At 44.7% G+C, this 19631-nt stretch overlaps 1 protein-coding gene across 20 annotated transcripts; it reads right to left on the reverse strand.

Moving 5' to 3' along the window:
- Window positions 1–1035: 1035 nt before the first annotated feature.
- Window positions 1036–19090, reverse strand: LOC106573200 (CCR4-NOT transcription complex subunit 1). 20 transcript variants are annotated; one of them, XM_014147995.2, is made up of 49 exons: window positions 18890–19090; window positions 16899–17189; window positions 16481–16588; window positions 16102–16194; window positions 15852–15920; window positions 15689–15743; window positions 15339–15542; window positions 15058–15226; window positions 14799–14925; window positions 14583–14693; window positions 14322–14492; window positions 14073–14200; window positions 13594–13954; window positions 13357–13479; window positions 13096–13247; window positions 12743–12893; window positions 12410–12608; window positions 12197–12310; window positions 11597–11721; window positions 11201–11487; window positions 10986–11064; window positions 10592–10831; window positions 10036–10176; window positions 9715–9894; window positions 9494–9610; window positions 9235–9345; window positions 8809–8964; window positions 8551–8628; window positions 8233–8446; window positions 7808–7959; window positions 7419–7715; window positions 7171–7311; window positions 6950–7054; window positions 6677–6796; window positions 6345–6539; window positions 6098–6240; window positions 5876–5984; window positions 5543–5712; window positions 5073–5304; window positions 4493–4741; window positions 4108–4271; window positions 3768–3885; window positions 3564–3665; window positions 3302–3475; window positions 2995–3207; window positions 2603–2783; window positions 2393–2525; window positions 2137–2271; window positions 1036–1917 (listed from the first exon to the last, which is right to left on the reverse strand). In XM_014147995.2, exons 2-49 carry the CDS (start codon window positions 16998–17000, stop codon window positions 1839–1841), a joined length of 7377 nt encoding a protein of 2458 aa, XP_014003470.1. In that variant the 5' UTR covers window positions 17001–17189; window positions 18890–19090; the 3' UTR covers window positions 1036–1838. The 20 variants fall into 20 exon arrangements, with proteins under 20 accessions (XP_014003470.1, XP_014003468.1, XP_014003460.1 ...); XM_014147993.2 differs by having other exon boundaries at window positions 12182–12310; window positions 12401–12608; XM_014147985.2 differs by having other exon boundaries at window positions 12182–12310; window positions 12401–12608; window positions 12722–12893.
- Window positions 19091–19631: the final 541 nt, after the last annotated feature.

The following is a 19631-nucleotide window of genomic DNA, read 5'->3' on the forward strand; positions in this document are numbered from 1 at the left end:
TTAAGCGTGCCTTGAATTATAAATAAATCAGCGTCACCAGCAAAGCACACCCAGTGGTAGTGGTTTCTTTGCAGCAATTCAACCATGAAGGCCAGATTCATGCCGTCTCCTCTGAAAAGTTTGAGATGTGTCTGTTACTTGAACTCCGAAAAATGTATTTGGGCTGCAATATGAGGGGCAGTTAATTGCAGATTTCTGAGGCTGGTAACTCTACTGAACTTATCCTCTACAGCAGAGGTAACTCTGGGGCTTCCTTTCTCGTGGCATCCTCATGAGAGCCAGTTCAATCATCGCTCTTGGTTTTTGCAACTGAAGAAAATGTCTTGACATTTTCTGTATTGACTTACCTTCATGTCTTAAAAGTAAAGGACTGTCATTTCTCTTTGCTTATTTGAGCTATTCTTGCCATAGTATGGACTTGGTCTTTTACCAAATAGGGCCATCTTCTATATACCCCCATACCTTGTCACAACACAACTGATTAGCACAAAGGCATTAAGGAAATAACTTAACCAAGCACACCTGTTAATTGAAACACAATCCAGGTGACTACCTCATGAAGCTGGTTGAGAGAATGTGTGTGCAAAGCTGTCAAGGCAAAAGGTGGCTACTATTAACAACCTAAATGTTTTGATTTGTTTGACACTAAGTTACATGATTCCATGTGTTATTTCATAGTAGAATAATAGTGATGAGACAAACTATGTAGAAAATAGTAAAAATAAAAACTCTTGAATGAGTAGGTGTCTCAACTTTTGACTGGTACTGTATATTCATTTGTATTCCCCCGAATGAAAAAAAACTTGGTCACAGACTTCCCTGCGCCTCTCCACTCTCAAAACAACGTGCTGTGGAGCAAGTAAAACTTCAAATTGACAACGCAACACGTATAGTGGAGCTGAAGTGTGATGCGGCTGCAGCTGTGGAGTGAATTGCTTATCCTTTTACGTATTGTAGACTAATTACTAATTTACTATGTTTTGTTTAATAAAATGAACAGCCTAAAGTAATTTATCAGCATGAAGACAAACAAAATTGCAGTTCAATTGTTTAATGCGTTAACTACAGTATGCATACATACAGGAAATAAGTAGCAAGAACTAAAGGCAACTATAAAGGACTACAAAATACACACGGACCAATACATTTACAAAACATTCAAAATCCTTACAAAATGGGCTGTATTGGTCCTTTTGTTGTTCTGCAATTTGGATCTTTGTACAAATTTTAAGATTTAATTCGCCATCTTAAATTTTCCACAATTTTACAAGTGCCGGGGAGAACCTCTAACCCACTATTTAAAATGGAAAGACCATTGCCCCCACCACACCCCAAGTAGATCAAAGGAGTGAACCCATGAAAGAATCTAGTGCACTGCCTTTCTTTTCCCACTAAAAAAAAAAAAAAAAAACTGCCCTCTTTATCCACTACCTTTTAAGCCTCTGAATGCAAATAAATCAATCATCAAATATGCAAAAAATTAAATCTGTAGGAGGGAGACAGCCAGGGACCTTTGGTAGTGACTGAATGCGTGTGTACACGTCGTCTTTACATGTTAGATCACTTGTTGGACACTACATTCACATATCTGCTCGTACTATCAATCTCTCCATCTCCCTTTTAATATTTACATCGAAGCATAAAAATATTAAACAGCATGTCCAAATAACTTCTCCATAGCCAGGCCAAAACAAACTCTTAGATCCATGAGCAGCAGTCAAACTTCAAAATCAGCATTGCCAGTTCATCCAGTGCTAACAGTAATGTAGGGGGGCATCTGTGGGGTGGGTCCAGGGATGGAGGGTTTGGCCCTATTATCTCTCCTGCAGGCTGGCTGACTAACTGGCACCAGTGCCCTCCATCACCTGCTGAGCCTGCTTTTGCCCCATACAGCACTGAGCCACTGACTGGAACAACCTGAGAGGGAGAGAGAGAGAGACAGCGGAGGGTGTTTAATCCAAGTCCTCCCATTGCAGCAATTTATCTTAGAGCGTGTTTGATATTTTTATTTTATTAAAGCAGAGCATGAACACACAACGTGCTGCTAACTGGTTATCCTCCAGCTACTACTCTGCAGGTGAAGTCATCTCAGCTGAGTGAAAAGCCAACTCTAGGAGAGAGTTAATGAGCACATACTTCTCAATCTCTGGGGCACAGTGTACAAAGTCGTGGCTCCAGAACTTGAAGGCGGGATTCTTGATGAGCTCGATGAAGGTGATGAGCAGTCCCCAGGGATGAGGCCTGTTCACAATCAGCCTCTCCAGAAGAACCCTGCAAAGAGGTGCAAAATCCTGTTAACAAAGACACTTGGACAGGAAACTGATCCATAAAAATGTAGGTAGTTCCACAACGTCTTCAAATGCAATTGTTCTTTGTAGAGAACAAGATTTACCTGGTAATCTGCTCCTGGATTGCCTCAGTGTTGGCCTCAGCAAACAGGTACAGCATGGTGCAGCTGAAGTAATGGGTGTGGCTGTTTGGGTAGCGCAGCTGATTGGCGATGGCATTCAGGAAGAGATAACGCCCTGGGAACAGAGAATGATGAGAATACCACACAACGAAAAGAGAAAACTGTATGCATGTGTGTGCGCACGCATCTTACCCTCAGTGTCCAGGTCCACAGCCAGGTTCTGGAAGATGTCCATGTGGGCTGAGTGAGTGATGGTGCTCATCGAGGGGGTGCTGCCCTTGTTGTGGATGTGTGCGATGGCCTGGGTTCCCACATACAGCACCAGAGCGTTGATCAGCTGGATGTTGTAACGGTTGCCTGGCTCATTTGACACCTAGAATAGGTTTGGAGGGTAAAAAGGAGAACAAAATGTAAAACCCCCAACACTTGCAATTGAAGGAGACACTCGTTTTATTTCCAGATTGAATTACCTGGAACTAAATCTACAGACAGACGCACTGAAAACACCCAAGTACAATGACACTTCAGATACAACGCAAGACAAATCGACATTTGAACATTTGCGCAAAGACTCAAAACTTAACCTGTTCTAAAGATGTGTCGTTGTGCTGCAAATACTTCCAGGGACCCAGAGTGGCGCCCCCTACCTGCAGATTGCTGCGGAGCTCAGAGAGGAAGGTGACGGGGGAGCGTGTCTTCAGGTACGAGTCCAGATCCTTCTTGAACTGAGAGGGCATCACTCCGGTGAAGTTTGTAAGGATGCGCGGAGCGATGTTGATCTCGCTGAGCATGTCAACCTAGTAGACAAAGTGAAAAATAGTAATAAACATTTACAGAAAACCACAAAAAAATTGCAGTGTAATGCATTTAGGGTCTGTCATTCGGCTGTACCTTCAGATTGGGAGTGAAGGGGTCTGGAAGCCTCATGTTGCGTGGGAAGGCACTCAGAATCAGGTTGCGGAGCTGGATGCAGTTGGGCGGGATGACGTCGCAGAAGCCGTAGTGGTAGTCGCACAGGAACTCTGGGAAGTCATGCAGTAGGACCAGAAGGACGCGCAGGGTACCCTGAGGTCAGAGGAAAAACATTCAGTCAAATCCAAGTCAGGTTACTAATGGTTTCAAGGGAAAGAAACATTATGAGCCATTTCCAAACCTTGTAGAGGATTTGCATAGGTTTGTTAAGCTCAACATTCCTCAGGAAGGGTGCCAGGTACTTGAACAGATCAATGAGAAGTTGGGCATACATGGGCCAACCCTAAGAGAAGAGAAAACAGGTTATCAATGGTTGCTATTCAGTACCAAAAACATCCACCCAAACATGGCACCGTCTTGTCACACATCAGTGACTTCTCCTTGCCTTCTGCTGTGGGGTGTGCGCCAGCATCCTGGCGATGAAGATACGGTGAGAGATCAACTCCAGCCAAGCGTAAACAAAGCCAGGGGCTTTGGTAGGCCTCAGGATGTGGAAAGTGTTGCTGTGGACAAAAATAACAAAATAGAAACATGGAAAAGGTAGACAACTCAGTATAGATGAGCACCATACATTTTACAGTTAAGGAAAAGTGAGCTTTAAGACATCCTGACAATCAGTGATAAATACCCCCAGTGAAAATCAACCATAGAATTCTATGCTGTATTCCACTAAGAAACGTTGGATCGCCTATGGCTTTTCTAACAGGCGTGATGGCAGCACTTACCAGAAGGCGGTGAGGGTCTGGAAGTTGATGGTCTCCAGCACATGCTCGGGGGCATTGAGCTCAAGCAACAGCATGATGAAGATGCGATGGTAAGGCAACTGCTGGAACTCAGTCTGTCTCACATCATGGTCCTGGATCAACACTCCAACCACAATACCTAGAACCTGAGAACAGTCAAGGGGACACATTGATGAGCCCAGTAATGTCATTTTCCAAGAGCCTTTATCGGAAATCTGTGACGGGTTTTAAAAGACAAAAACAACTCAGAACTATGAATTGCGTTGTCAGTTTGCTGATTTGAAATGTACGGTTGTCTTTCCGAGATATCTTTACAAAGCAGAGCGGATTCTACAGAGTCCATGGTGAGGATCCTCCTGATATTAACCTTGTTGAGCAGGTTGATCTTGGTGACGGTGTTGGTGGCCTCTCCGGAGTGCTTGACCAGCAGGGCGATGAGGCGCACAAAGGCGTCCAGGTTGTGGTAACACTTGGCCCTGATGATGGCGGCGCTGGCCGCAGGGTTGTGCTGCTGCTCGGCCTGGGCGCGGTAGCTGATCTCTACACACATCTCCGTGCACAGCCGGAAGAAACGAGTGATCAGGTCATCGGTCTTCAGAATGCCCTGCTGGTGCATCTGGGGAGGACAGTAAGTACATTAGTGAGAATGGCCATACACGTCTAGTCATCCATAATTTAAATTGTGTATATTTTACTAAGATTTTCTTAGGATTAATATTGATGTCCAGTCTCATAACACTGCTGCTGGGTGCAGTGGTTTGGAAGACAATGGAGTTGCTGCTATGTGCACTGCTCTAGCACTAAGGCCCCACTGTGTCAAGACCGCAACTGGAGCTGTGCTCGTGTTGTGAAGGCAAACAGCGCTCTGACTGGCTTGGAGGAGAGAAGCAGTCGTCATAAGGCAAAGACTGAAACTAAAATAAACACGAGTGTGTGCTGTCCTGTACCTGGCCCACAAAGGCAGAGAAGGCCTTGGTGCTGTCCCGGCCGGCGGCTGCAGAGTGGTACAGGTTGACCCATTCCCTCAGCAGGTACTCAGCCTTCTCCCTCAGGCCTGGCGGGTCGTCGTACTCGGATGCCTGGGAGATGCCAGAGTGCATCATAAAGTTGGGTCCTCCGTGGGCCCGGTCGATCATAGCCTCGTAGTTGGAGCGGACCACGTCCATCAGCTGAGGAAGCCTTGAGGTTAAAGGACAGATATACATCAGTCAGAACTACAAACGTATGTACACCAAGCACACATCTCCAGGGTCATATTCACGACGCACAAAATAGAAGAAAACTGACCGAAACAGTAAGGGACTAACTGAACTAGTCTATTAACAAACGCCCGTTTTAGTTTTCCGTTTCAAAAGGTTTTGCTAGAGTGTGCACTAAAGAATATGACCCAGACCAAAAAAATATTAATAGGACTTACCCCTCAGGTGCGTTGGCCCTGGAGTGGGCGCTGGTTCGCATCAGAGTCTCGATAGTGTGGAACAAGTCTGCCTCGGTAATGTGGCTCACACTGCGCTCATCCACCAACAGCAGCTTCACCAGCTGCATGGCAAACGCCACCGCCATGTAGTGCAGCCCATTCTCCATAGACTAGACAGAAACATACAGACACACGGTTGTAAGATACTAACACAGGGACGAAACACACTAAGCCATTACCCAGTTTTATAGAATTGAGACAGACTATTCACAGATTGAGTTGTGCACCCGAAAACAAACATCTCAACACTTAAAGGTGTGTAGTGGTGTTTACCTGTGCCAGGTGCAGGTCATACTGCTGCATGTTGACCAGGTGGTTTCTGATCAGCAGCTCCACAGCCTCAACGTTGTACTTGTACTCATCACGGCACTCAATCAGGCACCTGGAACAGATCAAACATAAGCCAAACGTTAACAAAAATTTTGTTGATTTAGTTTCCCTTCCCCATTAAAGCCAAAAAGATTCCCATGAGTTGGTTTTAAGGGGGATACCAACCTGGTAATCTGCTTGTTGCACCACAGTGGCCCGTATGCCCGGCCGTCCTGGAGGGCTTTGAGCACCAGCAGGTGGCACTCTCTGTACCGCAGAAGCAAGTCAGCATCGGCACCACTGGTAGCATCCAGCAGACCCTCCACAGCCTGGAGCGAGAGAGACAGTTAGGAAGAAAGCTTTTCTACTGAGACCTAAACTACTTGTCTATGCATGCATGTCCAATGTGACTGTGTGAGGACTAGACCCTGACCTTCTGCAGCAGACCCAGAGCGGCGATGCCGTCCCGGGAGTTCCTGGCTAGGGCCACGGCCTCCAGCAGGCTGCGCAAAGCCTGGGTCTGAGGGTTCATGGCCAGCGCTGGAGGGATGGCGTGGAGGTGCTGCTCCAGGTCTGCCATGCACTTGTCATAGATCTGAGCCACGTCGTCCGTGGCCCATGCCTGTTGCTGTAATAAACACAGGACAGAAACACATTCATATAGTACTTGAGTAAAGTTCTTAACCTTAAAATCAGGTTGGGTTATGTCAAGATAGCAGCAAATGCAATATTGGTGAGTGCTCTTCCAGGGCCAAAGAGCCTTACCTTCATGGGCTGGGCAAGGAATCCTGTGGGCTGAGACAGGTCGTTGCTTGGTAGGAAGCCTGGAACATTCCGGGCAAACTCCTCATACACCGCCAGCTGTTTGGGGTCTACGCCTCCAACCTGTGCCAGAAATATCACTCAGTAAATAGTCCAGATGCAAAAGCGATGTTTGATATCACATTCATGAAATATATATATTTTTATATTACTGTCTCTGACTATACCACTACTAGGAAAGAAACCAATGGAGTGCTATAGACCAGGTGTGTTCACCTTGAGTCTGATCTGCTCTGGCATGCGCTCGGCCTGGTAGGTCAGCACAACGGGGTCACAGTAGCGACGGCCCTCCTGGCGGGCGTGCTTCCTCAGCTCAAACTCCTACAGGAGAGGAAGGGTACAGGTACAACAGTCAGCCATTAGATAAAGTATTGGAGAGTATACAGACAAGAGTAGCATCCCAGTGAGAATACAAACGTGCCTATAACTAAACTCACCGTCGCCAGCCTCTTGTCCATCTCTGGGCCAGCCTTCTCCACTGCAGTCTTCTGGATGAAGCAGCAGGCCAGCTCACAGTTGTCCTGGGCGACCCTGGCAGCAGCCTCCTCCATCATCTCTCTCTGCTGGGGGGTGGGGGCCTGGAGGGGGACAGGAGCACAGTTATAAGCAACACCACCACTAATAATATTTTACATTTTATATAGCCCTTTGTGGATTTGAAATGGGAGAGAATGAAGATGACTACCCGGAGGGCAGCGGCAAAGCTGTTCTTCAGGTTGGTGGCGATGCTCATGAGCAGGGGCTCCCGGCAGGTGATCATGGCCATGCCGGCAGTCAGGTTGCGCATCATATGATGAGCTGCCACACGCATGCGCGACTCCTCCGAGTCCAGAGCAAAGTCCTTCCTGACGATCTGCTCGCAGGTGGTCATGGCGATCTTGATGGAGCGGTCCACTACGGGGTGGACGAGCTCTTGCACAGCCCGCTCAATGGACTGTCTCACACACTGCTTGAGCTGAGGGTGGGCTTGAAGCAAGGGGATCTGCAGGGAGTGAAGCGTGTTAGTGCCGCCACAACTCAAAAGACTTACCATGTGTATTCGTCACAAGGTGTTTGAGTGAAGGTGCTACTTACGTTGATGTTGATATTGATGTGAGGGGCTAGCCCTGCAAGGGCGTACACATTGATGTCATGATAGCTAAACTGCGGGGTAGGGGGCCCAGTAGCTGAGCAAGTGGTGGTCGGGGCGGGAGTGGATGGTGCAGCTGCAAATGGAAGAAAGTCTCCTGTTGGTTACAAAACACTATTGTGATTAAAATACAGGAAAAAGGAGCTCAAGCGCAGCGGCTCGAACAAAGCAAAAAAGAAACGGGTTAAATATTCTTGGCCAAACACTACAAATCCAGGTTGTCATTCTACATTCAAATGATTGAACTTATGATGGGCTAAAATCTTATTTAACAATTGTGTTTAAATATTAACATTTCAATCAATATACATGAGGACATTCAGATTAAACAAACATTTGAAATAAAATTGATAGAAAGATATCCACACACCGACAAGGGGCATCCCAGTTTGAAAGTGCTGGATACCTGTGCTAACAATAGGGATCATTTCTTCAGGGGGCTTGGCCTCTTTCTTTGGTGCAGAGAGCTGCTCCTCCAGACTCTTCAACTTGTCTTTGTCTTTCAGCAGGGTGCCAGGCTTCAGGTCGTTGATGTCCAGTGATAAGTTCTTACACAGCACCTCAATCTCAAACTTTAAGTTCAGCTGTAGTGGGGAAAGAATCACAATGACAATCAGTATGTGAAAAGTCAAAAAACGTGTTAAAAACATGTCGATACTGGTGGATAAAAGAGAAAGGGTTCCCGGACCTTCAGATCATGTTCCGTATGCAACTCTGCCAGAACATTCATGATGGCCATGGTCCAGGGATTCTGAGGTCGGAAGATCTGAGAACACATTTAACCTGCTCTTAAAACAATGAAATAAGGCATAACAGCGAGAAAAAAAAAGGTGTACAAATACATAACTCCAGAGGGCACAAATAATTTACCCAGAGAGCCATTTGGTCCTAAACTATTTTTTTTAACCAAATAGTATTTTTAGGAGCAAAAATAGTACACACATACTTTGAGCCTCTTTGCTTCTTCTGGAGATGGGCTATAATACTGCCTATAATGGTCTACATCATCTAGTTCTGGCTGGCTGCCTGTCTGCTGCTGTAGGTATTCTGCCTGGAAGGACTGGCTCCCTGTCAGCTCCGGTAGGTACTCTGCCTGATGGGACTGAGTCAGTCTTAGGGCCCATAGTTTCTCTTGACCATGGGACATGACCAGGAAAAACTAGTACCTAGTTCAACTCCAGACCCAACCATATTGTCAGTCTCGCTATTCCTGCAGGTCCTGCCTGCCGGGGTTGGCTCTGTCTGTGCTGGGCCTAAGCTCAATTTGTCATTATCACTTTGATAACATTGCTAAAGTTGTTCCCTAGAAATTAAAATGTGAATTCAGATACCTATTGATACATTTGAAAATGCTTGTGAGATGAGGTCTTACCACGCTACGCAAACTGGATTCCAGGACTTTGGCTACAAACGGGACCACATACAGTAGCTCCTGCTGCCCCTTGACATAGGCTTCTAACAACAGGGATTTCACCTCCAAATCCTTAAAGAAATGTTTTACAAAAAATGCAGGTTAAAACAACAAAATACCATCTAGGGGCACAGTTACAAGCGTTTGGTTATTTGTTGGGAGGAAAACAAATGGAAAGTTCTATACAGGCCAACATTTAAAGGTGAGGAAATGTACTCACCGTGTACAGGATGGGCTTGTTTTTAGCCAGAGTGATCATGCCAAGCCAGTGGCCCAAATTCTTCAGTAGGGATCGATCAGAGAAGTTTGCAGCTGCCTTATCAGAGGTAAGGAGAACCTGACACATGGAGAGAGAAAAGGCTAGTGTTTAAGTAGCTCTCTTAAATGTGATATGAGTTTACACATTTTCCATAAATGTTGTTTAACTGAATAATCACACACCTTGATGTTTCTGTAAGTTTCATTCAGAACCATTTTGACAAACTCAGGGTTCTTCAGGGTGTCTAGAAAGTTGGAGTATAGGCTGTGGAAGTTGGGCTCGATGCTGACCCTCTTCATGACAAGATACTGGGAGACCCAGGGCATAAACTCCTCTTTCACAGTTTCCTTTAACTCCTCAACCTTTGGAGTTGGAGGAAAATACACAAGCATTTGTAAAATTACAGAAAGGTATTTAAATTGACCGAAACCAAGATGTTTAATATAGCAGTGGCAACATATGACCAAGTAGTAAGCAAACAAAAATATATCTCTATGACCCACCTTCTGTGTCATGTTGGATTGTGACAGGTTATTGAAGATAAAAGCAATTTTCTCTTGAACATTTTCTGGGGGTTCCACAATCCTCTCAGTTTGGTCTGTTGCTACCAGCAGAGTGTCAATGTTTGTGGTGTTGATGGAGGGCTGAAATTAATAGATTAGAATATACACTCAGAACAAAATGTTTCACAATATTCTAACCTCCACTTTGGAAATCATAACTTTACACTACCTCAAATTCCCATAAAATTATTACTTAGTGCATCCTGGCCAAATAATCACAGTATAGTAATTATTTCTTCAATGACCGCATTAGAAACAAATTCTCATTCTCTTAGGCCTGTCCCATTTGCTTGAAAAAAATGTGTTATTTCCTAGTTTTTGCAATGAGCAGCATATCGTTGTAGAAATTAGGGAACCCTCCTCACGGAACTGTTAAGTGTTTCCATTGACAATGAAACTATAGCAACGCAGAAAACAAACACTGAAGCACTGGCATCATTTCACATGGCCAGCTAAAAACATAGGCATATGGTGCAATCGTCTCACAGGTACTCACCGGCACATCCTTCTTGAAGCTGCCAGGGGTAGGTCGGGTGATGGTAGTGGTTTTGGCGACAGTGGTGGTGGCGGTAGCTGTGGTGACCAGGGTGCTGGGCTGTCCAGGCTGGGGGGCTTTGGGAGGCTGAGACTGGGCCTGAGCTTGAGCCAACGCCAGGCTTCCAGGGGTGGTGATGGATCCTTGCATCTTCACTGGAGGATCCCGTGACTGTTGGCCATACTCGATATACTGCACGCACAGGATATTCGAAAGTGCCAGAGCGAGAGACTTATTTATCGTGAAGTAGGATCCGCACCTCTGGCTAAGGTGGTGCGGAGATCAGTATAAAGACAAGGTACATGTACAGATGAAGAATGACAAATTGTCTCAAATACACAGGAAATCCAATTACCTCTTGTAAATGAAGGGGGAATTGCAGAAAGTGGCCGATCGAGGCCAAGTGCTGACAATATTGTGGATAGTCCTTCAGCCTAGAGAGGGAAATATCAAATTAGCCCTACTGCAGATCACAGATCATTTGAATCATAGATACACAACATTCTATAGCAACATGCACATATTCAGTGTGGAATTCCATCAAACATATGAAGAAAAATAAGTCCATACCTATTTTTGAATCTATCTAGAGCAGCGATTCCAAAGTAATACATTTTGGATCCAAATGGCTTCCTTAAGGCTTCAAGGACATATCTGAGGGCCAGTCCAAGGGCCATGTATGTGACAAGACCCTTCTCGATGATCCCCCCGAACAGGCAGGCGGTGATGTGCAGCTCCTTGTCGGGGTACTGGGGGAAGAAACGGTACTCCTCGAACAAATTCCTCAGCATACAGTTAAAGACCTCCCGCTCTCGCTTGATGGTGGAGTCCTTGAACCTCTGTAACATCTCCAGCACCTGCAAAGAGAGGGGCGCCATGGCTTAAACAGCTGTCAGCTTGAGGATAAACACCATCACTGGGTCAGTGCCTGAAACAACCTGCAGACTATTTTACTCAGGGACTCACCTCATCAACAGACATGGTGGGGTGTGGGGGGTGGTTGTAGATGCGCTGGAAGTAACTGTTAGCCTCATCGTCAATCTCCTTACTAAAGTGCTGGTTAGCCTCGGGCCACACCTGAGATAGGTCAGCTAGGAAAAAGGTCAGACTAAATCAAACAATACTGCCATAGAAAACCCTTTGGAACTATTTCAATAGTGATCAATTGCAGCAAATAAAACATTTGTCAAGTAATGCAAAACAAGCTTAGGAAGTTTTTCACTATCAAACCAATAAACGCCACACAAAAAAACATATGTACAAAGATTGTATCAAAAATCCAAGTTCAAATTCCTGTCAATTAGGAGCATAAGAATTTGCCAATTTGTGTTTAATGGAAGACTGACCTGTATTTCCTCTGATTCAATGTGTGAAAGACACTGTTTTTCTTCCCAGATTGTACTCAAATGTTTTTAGATGAGAAATGTTAAAGTAATCGACTCCAGGAAAACCACATTACTTCAAGAGCCCATTAGGAGATATTAAGAGAACGTTTTGGGAGGAAATACAGTTGAGGCGCCTAGCACACTCAGTCACACCACCACCACTTACAGGCCTTCATCTTACTCTGCTGAAAGGTGGTCGGATTCAGGCCCGGTGTGCTCATCTTCCTCGTCCCAAACGGATCGCTGCTCACCGCTGGCATTCCAAGACCAGAACCAATGCCTGATCCCAGAGGACCTAGACAAAAAGAAAAACAAGTTTAGTTGTCCATTATATTGTAATCAAAACACTATGAAATGATCTCTATGGCAGGTTCTCTACTCATACCTGTGTTACCTAGCTGTGAAGAGAGGCTCCCAATCCCCCCAAATGGTGTGCTGGGGTTGGGGTTGGACAGTGGAGGGAAGGCCTTAGCTGGGGACTGGGGGTTGCTGAAGGCAGAGCCCAGCGGGGTAGGGAAGCCCTGCATGCTCTGTGTGTGAGAGGTGGCAGAGCTGCTCAGGTTCAGCGAACCCATGGCTGTCAGGGGATCCATCTAGAACAGAATGGAACAAATGTAAATTCAGGGGATGATGAAAGTACAATGTTTCTAGCCGATACACATTACCCAATAACAGTGTTAGAGAACATAGATGCAATGCCCTTCACCTGGAGAGGAGACACCGATACCTGCACAGGGGAAATGGCGTCTAGACTGCTGGTGCTGGGAGCACGTCCCTTTGGCATGACCCCCGGTGGTGGCTGGCGGGCTTTGTTCATGACGTTGCTACAGTTGGCAACCATGGTCAAGATAGTCTCAGAGAGCTCTTGAGACACACTCCTGAAAAATACATCAATTATTTAACTATATGACCTTGTTTCATATTTAGAAAGAATTAATTTCAAGTTCATGTTGTATTATGGAAACTAGACCTTTTGGCACAACCATATAATATGATTGAAGTAATGAAAGGGAGCATACCGGTCCAAATGTGATCATCGGTCTAATGATTCAACCTCTGATGGAAACACAGTAAACTCACCCTGCACAGGCCTGCAGACAGCCCAGCATGGTAGCCATCGTTTCCGGGGGAAGCTGGGCGCTTTTGGGCTGGTCCTTCTCTGGGGCAAGACCACCCATAATAGAGGGACAGCGTCTTTTCAGGAACGTTACACATGCCTGGATGAAGGGCTCCTAGAACGGCAAACAGGTCAATAACTGTCATACACTATATCCAAGTAACTTTTGTAGCAATGTGCATGTATAATTGTTGTAAATTAAAGGCTCAACTCACGCCACCCACCCCGTGCTCTCGGATTTTGTCAGTCAGCCATTTGTCAAGTTTGAGGTATTCACGGCGAGAGGCAAGTGCAGCAAGGTCAATAACAAAGGCAAATGGAGTACCATTTAGCAGCATTGAAAGAGACTGAAAAACAAGAGGAACAGTTTGGATATTACAACAAAAAAAGTTTGCAAAGTGGCCTTGTACAAAACTATAAAGTTTTCATTATATTTCCTTAAGACCATCCCTGATCTCTACCTTCAAGTCCTGGGCCACATCCAGGATGCGGGACAGCTTGGCCTGGTCGTACTGCTCTCCTCTCATGTACCACTCTGCCATCGAGTGCATGATCAGCTGACGGATAGAGGGGGACTGGCCCTGTCCGTGCCACGCGTAGTGCAAGATGATGGCGGAGTTGGGGTGGTTGCCCAGGAAGATGGGCATGAGGGTGGAGATGAGCTCATGGCGCAGGGTGTGCCAAGAGGTGCTGATCTGCAGCAGTGCCAGCACCAACATGTCAGGACAGTGTTTGATGGGGAAACTGAAGAGCTGCTTCACCTGCTCGTACTGGCCCACCTCAGAGAGGCGCAGGAGGCTCTCCACCAGGTCCAGGCTCTTCCTGTGTGGCGAAAAATCACACAAACAAAGACCATCAGATATGGCATGACATGTGACTAATAATTCATGTAAAGGAGTATCTGGAACTGTGGTGGTCAGGAGGGCTGTGTTTCACCCACCAGGTGGCTATCTCCCTGTTATCGTCCTCGGGTGGCGCCTTCAGTATGTCGATGGCTACAGTGTGGCAGGGGTAGTCAGCGAAGCAGAACACATCTGGGCTCATGAGGGAGTGCTGAATGAATGACAGCTGGAACAGAGGGGAGTGAGAAAGGTCAGGAGGGCTGAGAAGGAAGTCCAGCAGTGGGACAAGAGCCCAAAGCGTTGAGTGTGTGGTCATTTTTACACAACAATGATCCCCTCTTCCTTACCTGTCCCTCAGCATGCTTCCAGGGCCGGTAGATGAGATCGACAGGGAACACCTCCATACCCAGGCCCCTCTGGATCCCATACACCACCATCTGAAGTCCCTTACTGTCCCGGATCATAAAGCCAGGGTGATCGAGCTCGTAGGTCACCTCTTTGAAGTTGAGATTGGGGTTCTTAAATATAAAACGGAAGTGTTATGTACAAAGTATAAGACGAGAATGGCCAACTGAAGGGAAATATCAAGTAATTCCACTATAACTTACAACTTCTTTGACCACGTCAATCAGAACTTCTACATTCCAAGTGTGGGCCTGAGAACCATCACTTTTGTCCTTTCCATCACTCCAAATGCCACTGCCCGGAGCAGAGATGGACTGAGGAAGATGTAAAGAATACATTAGTATATAAAGAAAGCAGTTTCATGATTTTTTTTTACAGAGCTTTGAGGTTTATTAAGTTACTATCAGGTCAACCCTCACCTGTAGGGGGATTCCATCAGACAAGCCAGAGTGGGTACGAGCCATCATCCCCAGGACCCTGGCCACCTGGCTGGCAGTAACCTCTCGCACCCCATACTGCAGAATTATGTTGCGGCATTCATCAAGACTGAGAAAGAGCAAAACAGTACATTAACAGGGGTAACGGTCATTCAATTCCTTCTGTTGTGGTGGTTATGTATGACACCAAAAGTGACTCAAATGTAATTTGTAATGGGCATTTCAGTTACTAAATAATCACCTTGCACAAAAGCCATAGCCAACTTCCTGCATGAACTCTGCAAGAGAACTCTCCATCATGGTCTTGGCTAACTCTCCCGAGTCTGGCAGAATCCTGTCCATCAGAATGTCCCGTTTTTCAGGGTACAGCAGCGGTGCAAGCACCACAGGGCAGCGCGCCTGCGGGAAATCTGAAACACACAGACAACATTTAACTGATGGGGCAACAATGTGAATGAAGTAAGAGCTTACATTACTTAATTATTAACATTTTCCTTCAAGTAGCATGTTTATGCCCCTCACCTCTGCACAGTGTCTTGAGGAAAGCGTCAATCTGCTCTTGTCCGACGCCACTGGCTCCCTTCTGGCCAAACAGAAGATGGGAGAGGAGCAGGTGCAGGACCTCTATGGCAATATCTTGGAAGCCACCTTCCTGGTTAACGCCAAGGTCCGCGTCCACGTACGAGCGGAGGAGATCAGGGAGCTTTTGTTTGACGAACTGCGCGGCTAAAAAAGATGGGGAAATATTTAAAAGAAATACTTGCTTAGATACAGTAATTACAGAATAACTTGATCCCCCCCAACACACAGATAAAACATTGCACGTTTTCAAGTCAGCTGGTATAGTCAAAAGATTAAATATAAAAATTTACCAAAACCACGAAGGTCTGCGTTGCACGAATTGAGCAAAGCAAGGCCAAATATCACCTTGGGGGAAAAAAGACAAGATTTTTTTTTCCCCTACTGCAATAATTATTTTTATCTGATAACATACATTTCCATACAGACTTAATTTTCTAGAACATAACTACTTACTTCTTGAACCTTGCTTAGCTTGAGAACTTTACTCAACTGAGTAAACAAGTGGGACGACGGCTTCAAACTCTGAAAATGATAACGGTTGAGAAAACATTCAACAGTTATTCTGATGCAGACAGTAATTTTGGGACATGAAGCAAGGCATAACTTGGACCCACTCCATCACTGCAGAAAATGTACACAATCTTTCTGTTTGCAGAAATCTTTTACAAAGGTGAGTGAGAAAATAAGCACGTATGCCTCCTACCTTCTGGTAGTGCAAAGGATTGTCGATGGCGTAGCAAAGTGTTGAAATAAAATTAGGCTTTGAAATCAGTGAAACACACTCCTGGATCAGAAACTGTATCATGGGCAAGTGGACAAACAAAGGTAAAAGGGAGAGGGGACATAAAATAGGTTAAGGACAAAATAGGCACGCAAAGTCACTTTCTAAAACAATAAGGGAAGACAAACTGACAATATCAATGACGATTAGGAAACCTACACAGTGGTGCATTCAGAGTTCACATATTCCTAGCGCTGTGATATCTAAGCATTTTCCGGTTCATAAGAGACCATTAATCCTCAGAGCTAAATCAGTTGAAGTCTAGCCACTGGTGTAATAAGTATTACTAATCAAAAATTACCTGATGAAAATCTTTGCCACTGCTTTTACCATCACCACTGAAATCCACATGGGAGAAGAGACAGCGTAATAAATGCCTGTCCGCCTCAGGGCCGTGACGATTCACAATCTGTTAGGACAGAAAACGCATTCACCAAAAGAACAACAGGTTGACCGGCACAACCAAAATACTATTGACAAGATAACTCAGACCTAATGCAATTCTGAACCACAGAATCATATTTGTTTTACAATCATTTCTGAAATGTGATGTCTAATAAAAATGTGCCTATCTACATCATAAAATCTACTTAGCTATAGCCCTGCAAAGCTCTAAATTTGTGAAAAATGTGTACTGTTTTGTAGTGTCCCAACTACAAAACTGGAAATACAACAATAGAAAATGACAATTTGTGAGCATAATACTACATGCTACTCACATGCTGTATTTCCTGCTGGCTGGCTCTGTAGTTTTTCTTTGTTAAATTGTCCACCAGGTAGCTGATTTGAGACAAAGCCAGCGAGAGCGAGTCAAGATTCATTGCTGGTTGGGGCGGAAGCAGGCGGCCGTGCCCGGCGCAAAATCACCATTATTCCCCTTTAGTCACTTCAGTGATAAGATACTTCTGCCCCCCCCCAGGTGTGAAAAATGTCTGTTTTAAAACAAGCTTCTTCTGTCAATGGATCTTGATACAAGGTAAAGTCCCTCAGTGCAAAATCAAGTTCAGCATCTGAAAATAGCCAAGAGAGAAAAGTAGTTAATACAGCTGCAATCTGCAATACAGTTCTACATATAGAAAAATGTGTGGTAAAGTATTCCAAAATAATGGAGCAAATACTACACCAAAAGCGCATAACGACGTACAACTGCCATGGGTAATAAGCCCCATTGGGCCTACTACTCACCTGGAGTAATCCTGATTCATACGGCTGCGTAACACTAAACAAAACCGAAACACAGCTAGCTACCTTGAAACTGACATGTAAGAAAGTCACCATGACAGTTTGCACAAACAAATGATAAATGTTTGCCAAAACTCTTTCCCAACGTCGCTCTAGTATCAGTGTCACGAGAGTCGGGCCTTGACTTCTGCACACCCACTACTCCCAGTTCAATCAGCATCGTGTGAGCTGATATTTATGCGGATGATTAACTATCTTTATGTTCTACACTGGCAACGCATGGTTAATCAATGAATAAACAAGCTAAAGTCGTTGGGAATTTGTTTACGTTATTTGGCTAACTAATGCTAGTTATAGTAATTACAAACGTTAGATATGTTTTCAGTGTCCTAGCAATAATGCAAATAGTTAGCTACTATAGCTCAGCGAGACAATACTAACGGCAACTAGCTAGCTAAGTTAAAAGTAGCTTGCGTGTGTGTCATCTAAAAACATTTCTTCCGTAACCGTCCACGTAGCCAACTTATGGGTTAACGTTAGCTAACCTTATTTTTTGCCAGTTAACAGATAACGTTACCGCTAGCTATCTTGGGCAACATAACTTGGCTCACGTTAACTAATAATACCAACGGTCACGTTAGCCATGATTGCTAACTGCATAATTGACCTGACCACACACTAACAAGTATCATTTGTTAACGTTAACCATCTGACAGCAACAAGCTAACTTACCCATTGAGACAAAGAGCTAGCCAACTAACGGTAGCTAAGCACATTTTGCAGCTAACTTAACTGGATGTGACCAACGTTAGCCAGGCTACAGACAGTAACGTTAACTCTCACAAGGCCGTAATGTTGGGCTGTTTTTCTGTAGCTGGCTGGTTAATATTTGTTACCGTTGCAAATCCAACAATTCTATACAGTAAAAGCTAACGTTAGCTCATTGATCAATTTAGTAGCGAGCGATTATACTATTGTCCATGGAAATAGTCAATACAATATCTAGTTACAGTAGTAAGTTACTAGTATTACTGAGTAGTTCGTTACGTTAACTCAACGCCTAGTTAACAAATTACCTAAATGTAGCTACCGTTAGCTAACTGGCTAGCTAGATGACCTAGCCATGTATGGCCAGGTAGTACTATAGCTAGTTAACGTTAGCGCTATCAAAGATAATGTAACGTTACTAGTAGTTAGCTAGATCAGACGTTGGCATGAACATGTCGTTGTCAATGTGCACCATCCACGGGGTAGAAATAATTACCGTTAACGTTAGCTAACTTAAATACGAATGGACATTTTCACTAGCAAACCAACTCTGCTTTTTGACATGGGACCATCAAACAGAACTAACGTTAGCTGCAAAGACAACTTCAGCCAACGCTAGCCAGTTTTTATTTTCTTAGCGAACGTTACAGTAGTTAGCCATGACGCCTAACGGCTAGTTGCACAATTGCTATCTTACTAATATCTTGATTTGAATAAATATCACCGATTGTTACAAAAAATAAAAAAATATTCAACTTACCATGGTCCCTAAAATGTATTTGTGATGTTCATTCCTTTGGGTTTCTGCGCCCAAACTTAATTAATTAAAAGGGTTGCTCTCCTTCCAGTTCGGTTAAATTTTTCAAAATAAAATGGCGACTGTCATCTCCGCGCGCGCACACAGTGCAGTCTGCACTTTAGTGCTCGAGCCCGGGCTCGCGACGCCATTGTAGTTGTTCTTCTTCTTCTTCGGTGGAGTTTAACAGCGGTTGACATCCAATATGTTGCATTACCGCCCCCAACTGAACTATAGTAAAACCCATTACACTTTGTCATACAAAATGGAAAAAGGGGAAACGAGAAAAAATGTATATATTTTTTAAATCACCCTACACTCATTATTAAAACCCACCAACATATTCCACTACTTTAAACCTATCTCATCCTACCCCAGGCCACTGACCTGAGAGGACGGACACTACCACTCAACACTACCACTCTGCAGCTGCCACCACAACATCTATTTTCTGTGACTTATGCCTCGATCACACCAACAGCGTTATTGCGTTTTGGTACACCAGAAGTACATTCATTTCCAATGGAACGCTGCATTTGCCCTGCAGCATTGCGTTGCAGAGGCAGTTGCAGTGAGTTATGTGTGGTGCATACCTTGTATTTAACAAATGTATGCATCAAACTGTATGCGTAGACAGCTTGATAGAAATGGTAGCAGAAAGTACATGTTGAAATTTTGTTGCACACAAAGATGATGCTGCGTACCA

The sequence above is a fragment of the Salmo salar genome, chromosome ssa16 (assembly GCF_905237065.1).
Source record: "Salmo salar chromosome ssa16, Ssal_v3.1, whole genome shotgun sequence".
NCBI lineage: Eukaryota > Metazoa > Chordata > Actinopteri > Salmoniformes > Salmonidae > Salmo > Salmo salar.